The sequence below is a fragment of the Lucilia sericata genome, unplaced genomic scaffold (genome assembly GCF_015586225.1).
Source record: "Lucilia sericata isolate MDLA Ls3-8-SP2 unplaced genomic scaffold, ASM1558622v1 Contig000919F_arrow, whole genome shotgun sequence".
Classification (NCBI taxonomy): Eukaryota; Metazoa; Arthropoda; class Insecta; order Diptera; family Calliphoridae; genus Lucilia; species Lucilia sericata.
The window spans coordinates 861-12,278 of NW_023994906.1; the positions used below are offsets into that span (position 1 = coordinate 861).

The following is an 11,418-nucleotide window of genomic DNA, read 5'->3' on the forward strand; positions in this document are numbered from 1 at the left end:
CGAACGGAACCGAACGGACGAGGACGAACGGACTAGCGACGAAGGACGAAGGGACGGAAGGGACGAAAATTACTAACTACTACTAACTTACCTACTACTAACCTTACTAACTTACTAAACTTAACTATCTTACTATCTTACTAACTTACTAACTTATTAACTTACTAACTTACTAAATTACTAACTTACTAACTTGTTGACTGTGGTTGGTCTACTATATATTGTTCACATCTTCAGCTTGTATTTGATGTAGCTTACCTATAAGTCGTCTCATGCTTTTCACAAATTAAAAATTAATGATAATTTTACTTGTTTCATTTCATGAGTAAGTTGTTTTTTTTTTTAATTTTGTTTGTATTTTTCAACTGTCATCTTATAGTTTTCTTATAAAATCATGTTGTATACATTAAAATCTTTTCAGTCTATTTTCACATTCGCTAGTTAGGGTTTTAAATAAAATATTCTTCTTTTGGAATATAAAAACTAGCGGTTGAGTTCATAAATAATACAAAAGAAAACATGAGATTCTATGTAGCTGTAAGTGTAAAAGTGCTAATAGTTAAATAAAATAAAAAATAAAATAAAGAACTTTTGTAATTAGTTATTACAAAAAAAATTAATCACATTTAATAAATTGCTTATAATGAAATACAATAAAAAACATTAAGAATAAAATATGGATTATAAAAATAATTAAGCCGGAACTAATAAATATTGTCAAAACTAATTTATATTAATTTGGCGAAACCTGTATTAAAAACTACGAAAAAAAACTAATTTGAATTTAAAGTTTATTTTTAAAAGAAAACATGTTTTCCCAAAATTGTAGCCAAACTCAAGGATAAACTGAAATAAATATATGTATTACCTGTTTGCATAAAAATATTTATTTTTTAACAGGATTTATCACTGAAATAATTTACAAGGAAGTAAATATGTAAAATGTGTTTTCGTTGAAGAAAAAAAAAAACAGATCCAATGCAATTCATCATAGTTGTCAGTCCATGACCTTAAAGTATGAAAAGTGTTATGCTTGGGTTTAATACTGCAAATATTATGTTTAATGTACAGTTTAATTTGTGGTTGCAGTAATTTGTTTTATAGTTTTAGTTTTTACAGTGGTGTTTAAATAAAATCAAAATATTAAATTTGAGTTTTTTTTATATAAAGTAATCCATTACACTTTGTTGTAATGTGTAATTGAATAATAAACAATTACTATTAGTTGTAATTAAAATTTTAACAATTACAATTACTTGTAATGTGTAATTGAGCAACAACCAGTAACAATTATTTGTAATTATTTATATTATGTAATTGAGCAATAACCACTTACAATTATTTGTAATTGTAATTGCAGTTTTGTCAAATACAATTACTTGTACCATTATATGTAATTGTAAGGAAAATTTACAATTGCAAGCAACAACAAATTACAATTATTTGTAATTATTTATATTATGTAATTGAGCAATAACCAATTACTACTATTTGTAATGGAAGTGTTATCAATTATAATTACGTGTACTATTATATGTAATTATAAGGAAAATTTCACAATTACAAGTAATGCTCAACTTTTGAGACAAAGAAGGATCACAGAAAGAACATTCTGTATCACTTGAAACAAGTAGTAGTCGGACGTTGCAAGGTCTGGACTATATATAAGGCAGGTATGACAAAAATGTTCAATCACTTCTTTCTCATTAATAGGTATTGAAACAAGTGGCTGAGTGTTACCATGATTGTATATTAAGCGTTAATGTCTGACCGCATATTCTACGCATTTTTCGGTCAATGCTCGCTTCAAACGAATTAGTTGCAATCGTCGATAGTTTGGCCGCTATCAGTAGATATTGGGCTTTGATGTCGATTCGGCTAGTTCACCGGCCTTCATATACAATCTCTTGTTCTTTAGGTTATCGTAATGGATCCAATTTTCATCGCAAGTAATGTGTTTGTGCCTTTTATAGTGTTCAAATTCTCTCGATTTTAATTCGTTTTACACCCAATTCCCATGCTTTTAGATTAATCATATCTCTCCCAAGCATTACAGTTTTACAATATCACTTATAATTTCCCAATTTTAGTCATTTGATATTACCAAATTTCAGGACCAAACAAACCTTACCATTGGAAAGTGAAACCCTTCAGTTATTTCCTCTTTGACCTTATCGTTATTTCAACAGGTAGACAGACAAACAGACAGACATACAGACGGACACATAGACGTCTGACCATGTGAACATGTACTTATTTATGATCTCCTATATCATTTTGTAATGTATATGGGCAATTTCATGTCTAGTGACCCAACTTTTAAAATCGTTGTCTTACGATTTGGATTTTGCATCAAGGTTAGTACTATTGAATGAGGCCAAACACAACAACATTTAGATACAATTTCATGTCAAGTGACACAACTCAAAAAATCCATTTTGAGGAAATTTGTACCAATGATAGTACTATTAGATAGTATTCCTGGCAGAACTGCCAGAGTTAGAGGGGGTCAAAATTGGACATTTTGGCTATACAGGATTTTATTCAAATGAATGCAACTTTTCTCCTATTGGTTCTAGCAAACATTGTCCAAAGGAGTCAATTAGCCCATTTTGAAAAAAAAATGGAAACAATAAAGAAATAGCTTTCTGAACTACTTTGGACAATTTTTACTATGACCAATAGGTGAAAAGTTAAACTCATTTGAATAAAACCCTGTATGACCAAAACATTCAACTTTGTCCCCCTCTAAGTCCGGAAATTCTTGACCGATAGAGCTGAATTTATGTCTGGCCTACTATGAAATAGTGTTGGGCCACTTGACATGAAATTGTATCTAAATGTTGAGAAAAATTTGTCCTTCTATCCGCCATCAAAAATCAACACAAAATGTATGTAGTGGAACTTAAATCAAGTTCTTCACTTATTATTATTATTCTGGTTAATATTATCAGGTTTAACAGGTCAAAAATCTAAAAAAACCACCCTAATATGTATGTAGAAGTATGTATCTAAATCTGTGTACTTTTTAGTTAACGAACAAACATTCCAAATTTTGTGAAAAAAAAAACAACTATTAAAATGATTTAATAAATCACTAGAGAGCAAAAGAATTAGTACTAAATTTATATGTTTATTAAAACAAAAAGTTTAATTGTTAAAATAAAATGTTATAAATTATTGTCACTTGACAATATCCAGTCACCCACTAATACATATTTATATGCTAATGATTTATCTATGACAACACAGATGGTTTATCAATACAACAACAAATAAATAAAACAACTAGTTTTAACAAATAAATTTTGCAAAATCTTTAAAAATGTAGAAAAAACTTGTATATACAATAGAAAAAGAATGTATAAAATCTAATGAATATTAATTTTTTTAATGCAAAATTTAAAAAAAAAATTTTTTGAAAGTTTTTCAATCACCTGTTTTAGCAAAACAGAACATTAAGATGCCACATCATTGTTGGTGCTCTACCCCTCTCTCTCTTTTCAACTTGTTAATGACATTTAAATGTTAAACGAAATTCTTTCTTACTAATTCACTTATCAAATTAATTAAAAATTTGCACAAAAAAACATAAAAATATTTTAAAATGTCAAATTGCTAGAAAAAATTTCTAAGAACAAAACATTGAAAACCTTCAATTATATAAATAGTTTCTTAAAAATTTAGATTAAAATAAATAAACGTCATTAAGACAAGTTATTTTCAGCAAAGAAATCATTAGCTGTCAATATAGACGTCGTGTGTGTGAGCTTTCATGACCTTCCCACCATAAAAGGTTAATGAACGTAAATGGCAACAATCAATGATAACACATAAAATAATATTCATTTTATATATATTTATGCAAACAACCCCACAAAATAAATAGCTTAACAAAATTGCTAATAATATTTATTGAGAAAAAAACAAGTAAGAGTGTTATATTCGGCTATGCCGAATCTTATATACCCACCATCAAATCACTGCCATATAAATAAACTTTGATATTTTAAATATTTTATTATTATATATATCGATACTAATGTGAACATCAGGGTAATATTTGAAATAGTTCTCTTAATGGGGATTCAACTATTGACAGTAAAGATTTCGGATTTGACGGTAGGATGATTTCAGTTCCTTATTTATTTCAAATTTTATAGTGCTAATTATATTTTTAAGCCAGTAATGAACATTAAAGTCATTTTCTTAAAGGGACCTTATACGGGTTAGGGTTAATTATGGACCGATCCTCATAAAATATGGTAGAGAGATTTTAGCTTAAAATTAGTTTATGTCGAATTGCATTGCGGTATTCGTATTTTCAGCCAGTTAAAGTAATTTTTTAAGGGGACCTTATATGGGGGGGTAAGACTAATTATGAACCGATCATCCTTAAACCTCGTAGAATGATTTTTATTTATACAAATCATATTTGTGTATATTTTCCAGCCAGTAATGAGCGTTGTAAAAATTTTCGGTGGGGTAATTATGGACTGATCCTCATAAAAATTGGTAGAGAGATTTTGGTTTCTATAGAACTTATCAGTGTCGAATTTCATCGCTGTACTCACATTTTGAAGCCAGTAATGAGCGCTAAAGTATTTTTCAGATGGGGACCTTAGTTATGGGCCGACCCCCACAACATTTTGTAGAGAGATGTTAGCTGATACAAAACTAGTTTATGTCGAACTTCATTGATCTACTAGTACTTTTAAGACAGTACTTAGTTTTAAAGACATTTTCTGAAGGGGCTTTATATGGGGATGGTCTATTATGGACCAATTTTGTAGAACGATTTTGGTTCATACAGGTCATGCTTATATCGAATTTCACGCTTTACTCGTTTTTTAGGCCAGTAATGAGTGTTAAATTATTTTTCTAATGGGGACCTTATATTTGGGGGGGGGGGGGGGGGGGGTGTCAATTAAGGCCTGATCCACAAAAATTTGGTTAAGAGATTTTGGCTCGCACGTTACTTATTTGAGTCGAATTTCATTGCTATACTCGTATTTTTATGTCAGTAATGGGGCTTTAAGTAATTTTCTGAAGTGGACCTTATATAGGGGGTAGGACCAATTATAGACCGATCCACATAAAATTTGGTAGAGAGATTTTGGCTTGTATAAAACTTGCAACTGTACAATGTTATCGCTGTACTCGTATTTTGAAGCCAGTAATGAGCGTTAAAGTAATTTTATGGAGGGGACCTTATATGGGTGGTAGGATCAATTATGGACCGATCCACATAAAATTTGGTGGAAAGATTTTGGCTCCTAAGATACTAGCTTATGCCAAATTTCTTCGCTATATTCGTATTTTTACGCCAATAATGAGCGTTGAAATCATTTTCTGAAGGGGACCTTATATGGGTGGTAGGGTCAATTATGGGCCGATCCACATAAAATTTGGTGGAGAGATATTAGCTCGCATGAAACTTATGTGCGTCGAAATTCATATTCGCATTTTTAAGCTAGTAATCAGCTTTTTAGTCATTTTCTAAAGGGGACCTTTTATGGGGGATAGGTCCAATTATGGTCCTATGTCCGCCATAATTCAGAATTTTATTTCAAAAGTAAAAAAACTGACCTGTGCGAAATTTTGTGGTATTTGCTTCATAAACAACGAATTTGTGAATGTTTGAACCTTTTTACACAATATTCCGGGGGGTACATTTGTATGGGGGCTATGTGAAATCGTTGACCGATTTTGCCCATTTTCAATACCAAACATTTCTGATAAATAAAAAAATATTTTGGGATAATTGCATCTCAATGTCTCTTTTTTTGTGGACGCTATCGTGCCAACAACAGACAGACGGACGGACATAGCTAGATCGTCTTAGAATCTTACGAGATTCCAGAATATATATACTTTATGGGGTCTGTGAACAATATTTCGATGTGTTACACACGGAATGACAAAATCAATATACCCCCCATCTTTTTGATGGTGGGTATAAAAAATCACTTAAGAAAAAACATTTTTTATTTGTTTAGTATCGAAAAACGACCTAATATAACAAAGACTTAATTTGGAATTTATTAAAAAAAATATTGTATCTAATTTGTTAAAATACCGAAATACATTTAAATTATAAAATCATTTAAATTATAAACAAAAATCATATTCATTCATTCAGTCAGTCAGTCACTCAGTTATTTCAAAAAAAGTTCAATAAACTAAAGTCACACAGGAAAATGTTAATAAAATAAATGTGTGTATTAAAATATTAACTGTTTTTTTTTTTTTGTTTAATAATAAAATCACAAAATACACAATAAAAATCTATATACATATTTTAGTTAAAAAAAAAAAAAACATAAAATAAATTTACTAAATTGAGTCATTTGACGATTTATGTTGAAATATTTGTATCACAAATCAAATTGCCAAAGGAAATTGTCAACAATTGATTTATGTAACATTGTATATTGAATGCTATGATTTTATTAAAAATATTTTCTCCACTGTTTTTTTTTTTATTTATTTAAATTTATTTACATAATACATATTCGTCAAAAGAATGTCATAACTTATTAACAAAAATGTTTAACAGATTTATACAATGTTAACTATAAATTGTTTTTATCCAAAACTTTAAAAATATTTCATTCTACACCTTTTATAGCATTTCTGCTCTGATTTAAAATTGTTGAGTTATGACATTGTTTCATAAATATTTCTGCCATATGTATGAAGATATTACTCGTCATCTGACAACCGGATCTGTAACTTTTTATTGTTAAAAGATAATATTAGATTTTTAAACAAAGTTAATATAAACATTCAAATCGTAGATATAACGGTATTTCATTTTGTGAGAATTAAACAAATATGTATATGAATAATTAAATTAATATTCAAAATTTTAGAACCAACAAAGAATACTATATATACCCTACACCACTATAGTGGGGAGGGTATTATTCGTTTGTGCTGATGTGTGTAACACCCAAAAATAGTGGTTTACATCCACCTTAAAGTATCTGCTCAGAATATATTTCTGGGTCGATTGAGCAATGTCTGTCCGTCTGTCTGTCTGTCTGTCTGTCTGTCTGTCTGTCTGTCTGTCTGTCTGTCTGTCTGCCTGCTTGTCTGTCTGTCTGTTCATATAAACTTTGTGCGCGCTCTACAGTTCGTAGTTTTTGAGATCATTTGATGAAATTTTTCACCTAGCCCCCATATATACGGACCCCCAAAATAGGGATTTTGACCTCATAATTATGTTAAATGATCTACTATATCTACAACAATTGGCAAAACTTAGTTTTATATAAGTCTTAATAATTTTAGCGATTTTCGTAAAAATCGGCCATTATTTGACCCTAGCCTCCATACAAAGTCCTCTTGAGAAAATGGTTTGAACGTCCACAATTCACTTATAAACACTAGTATCACGATGAAATTTTCCACAAAAAATCCCGACATTAAATTTTATAAGAATCAAACCTAGCCCCCATACAACCGGACCTACTGATTTGAGCCTTTTAGCTCATAACTATGTCAAATATTCCACTATCTTTCAAAAAATCTGTATAAGTTTGATTTCGTAATGATCGGGCCTCATTTGACCCAAGCTCGTATATAAAGTCCCCTTCTAAAAATGACTTGAATGTCAACAACTCACTTATAAACACTAGTATCACGATGAAATTTGGCACAAATAAGTTTTATATAAACATAATTCACGACAATAACCTTTATAAGGATCGGCTCAATTTCTGCCCTAGCCCCCATACAACTGGACATTCCGATTTGGGCTTTTTAGCTCATAACTACGTCAAATATACTACTATATTCCAAAAAATTGGATCAACTAAGATTGATATAATCCTAAATAACACTGTCAATTTTAATAATAATAGTCGGTCCGCATTTGACCCTAGACCCCATACAAAGTCCTCTCCAGAAAATGGTTTCAAATTTCCTCCAAATAGATTTTTTAAGTTGACACGAAGTTGTCCATATGTATGTAACGGTCAATAGACTGGTTTTAAGACTAGTCCATACATTAAGAGAAAGAACTGCATATTAATGAAAAATATTCATTGCATGCATGAAACATATTCATTCACATTTAAAACTTGTGGGAAATATAAAAAGCGAACTATAGGTAAATAATCAAAAATGGTAGGGTATCACACTGTTGGTCATAGCCAACTATACTTTCCCACTTATGTTTAAATTGTTTACGAAATAAAAAATTGTATAATGTATTGAAACTTTATAGCCCCTTTGAGCCTATAAATTCCGAAAGGTACAAATTTAATCTTGTTGCAAAAGCATTGCTTTTTGTTTCCTCTTGTAAATCTATAAGTACGTAAAACGTAAAACACTTTAGCTGCTTATTGATGATGTCGTGTGTTTAAACTTTTTGCAATATGTTTACTATTTTTTGTTTTATATTTTACTGTTCTTTTCGTTTTTCCACTTCAAGGTATTAATCGCAGCTGTGACTGTAAATTGTCTCGTGACGGCAATAAATGCTGTAGAAGCCACCGATACAGTGGAAGTGCCATACATTGATATGCTGTTGCCACCATTGGAAGATGTACAAGACAGCAGCAAAGATGCACCAGCTAAAATTAATGTAACAGCCAAGGCAACGCCTGCACCGATAAAAACTACTAGCACAACAACGACAACGAAAAAACCCATAACTAATGAGGTGAATAATATTTTACCTGAACTATCGATTGAGGCTTTGTTGCCACCTTTATTTGAGGCTAAAATTGAGAAGGAAGATACAAAAAAGACAACAACACAAAAACCTACCACCACAACAACTACGACGACAACAACAAGAAGGCCTACAACCACTACGACTAAGACCACCACCACTACTACCGCTAAACCTTTAACTACGACCACTACTACGGTAAAACCTTCAAAAGTAGAAGTACCTGATTTATTTTTGGATTCTTTGCTGCCACCCCTACTTGATAATGAAATTGTTGATGCTAATGAAAACAAAGTTGTTGTAACCACACCAAAACCCATTAAAACTACTAAAAAATCATATTATCAACAACAAAAAGATCTTCTCGTAAATGATCAACCTGAGGCACATACCAAAAACTATCAAAAACAACAACAATTAAAACATATATCAACCAGCCATACCGACAAAGATATCAAAAACTACAATAAACCAATAGCTACCACCACCGCTTTTACTACTACCAATGATAAACATGTTGCTGAAAGTAAAACTCTAACAAAACAAGTTTCTTTAGCCACACAAACGCCAAGCATCAAGTTGCAAAGCAAGATCGAAACTATGGCTAAGCAACATGTAACTAAACAAGTATCTCAACATAAACACTCAACCAGCAACTCTCAAGCCAACGGTAAACAATTTAATAATTACAGCTTCGATTTATACTTCGGTTCGACTACACCAAGGCCACCCAAAAGTGGTCTACCAACAATTACTCCATTCCCTCATCGTTTGGGAAGATAAACGAATGGTTCTTATTACACTACATTTTTAAGACTTAATTTATTATAAATACTTCACAAAAAAAAACAATAAAAATTAGAAAAAAACAATTAATTTTATTTATATGTGGCTCATTATCTTATAAACACGCGTAAGTTCAACCTAAAATATTTGTGTTTTTTTCTAATTAACTAATATCCAAAAATAAGATAAACAACACCATCAGAACATTAATACAGGTATTGACAACATCAGTTTAAATATTAAACTATTGGTTTCATTATGTCTGTCTATATATGTATGTATGTATGTATGTATGTATGTATGTATGTATGTATGTATGTATGTATGTATGTATGTATGTATGTATGTATGTATGTATGTATGTATGTATGTATGTATGTATGTATGTATGTATGTATGTATGTATGTATGTATGTATGTATGTATGTATGTATGTATGTATGTATGTATGTATGTATCAGTATTATAAGCGTTTAAGTGTGTGTGTTTTGTATCTATCTGCCCATCGTTCATGCTGTGTTATTTAATTATTTTTTTACAAATACAACCTACTCAACTAATTGATTTTTAACACCTTCTGTATGCATCAGACTCTACTTAAAATAATCCATCTGACTTAAGCTAAGTCCAAAAATTTATTTCCAAATCCTATCTAATGTGTATCACATACTCAAATGAATAACACACTTATTCATAAATTTTTAATAATATTATTTTTGGAATTTTCAATGGAAAATATGCGTAATAAACCTAAAATAAACCTAAAATAACGATAAATATCTTTATGACTAAGGAGGTAACTCTTTTCAAAATATGTATATGGTGAACGGGTATTATTAAACTACGTATTGCAATTTAACCTACTATGAGATTATTATTAATAACTTTATTTTATTAAAAAACAAAAACATTCGTGTTTTGATTTTAATATAATGCTATCAGACAAACAAGTCTTACTTAGTCTGAACTATAACTGAACTATAACTGAACTATAACTGAACTATAACTGAACTAGAACTGAACTAGAACTGAACTAGAACTGAACTAGTACTGAACTAGAACTGAACTAGAACTGAACTAGAACTGAACTAGAACTGAACTAGAACTGAACTAGAACTGAACTAGAACTGAACTAGAACTGAACTAGAACTGAACTAGAACTGAACTAGAACTGAACTAGAACTGAACTAGAACTGAACTAGAACTGAACTAGAACTGACTAGAACTGAACTAGAACTGAACTAGAACTGAACTAGAACTGACTAGAACTGAACTAGACTGAACTAGAACTGACTAGAACTGAACTAGAACTGAACTAGAACTGAACTAGAACTGAACTATACTGAACTAGAACTGAACTAGAACTGAACTAGAACTGAACTAGAACTGAACTAGAACTGAACTAGAACTGAACTAGAACTGAACTAGAACTGAACTAGAACTGAACTAGAACTGACTAGAACTGGAACTAGAACTGAACTAGAACTGAACTAGAACTGAACTAGAACTGAACTAGAACTGAACTAGAACTGAACTAGAACTGAACTAGAACTGAACTAGAACTGAACTAGAACTGAACTAGAACTGAACTAGAACTGAACTAGAACTGAACTAGAACTGAACTAGAACTGAACTGAACTAGAACTGAACTAGAACTGAACTAGAACTGAACTAGAACTGACTAGAACTGGAAGCTAGAACTGAACTAGAACGGAACTAGAACTGAACTAGAACTGAACGAGAACTGAACTAGAACTGAACTAGAACTGAACTAGACTAGAACTGACTAGACTGAACTAGAACTGACTAGAAACTGAACTAGAACTGAACTAGAACTGAACTAACTGAACTAGAACTGAACTAGAACTGAACTAGAATGAACTAGAACTGAACTAGAACTGAACTAGAAACTGAACTAGAACTGAACTAGAACTGAAACTAGAACTGAA

The 11,418-nt window shown here is 30.7% G+C and overlaps 1 protein-coding gene across 1 annotated transcript; it reads left to right on the forward strand.

Annotated features, from left to right (window-relative positions):
• The first annotated feature begins 414 nt into the window (after positions 1 to 414).
• On the forward strand, positions 415 to 9,538 carry LOC119609045 (mucin-5AC-like). Its single transcript, XM_037963722.1, has 2 exons — positions 415 to 537; positions 8,441 to 9,538. The coding sequence occupies exons 1-2, from the start codon at positions 520 to 522 to the stop codon at positions 9,464 to 9,466; spliced, it is 1,044 nt and encodes a 347-aa protein (XP_037819650.1). The 5' UTR covers positions 415 to 519; the 3' UTR covers positions 9,467 to 9,538.
• Positions 9,539 to 11,418: the final 1,880 nt, after the last annotated feature.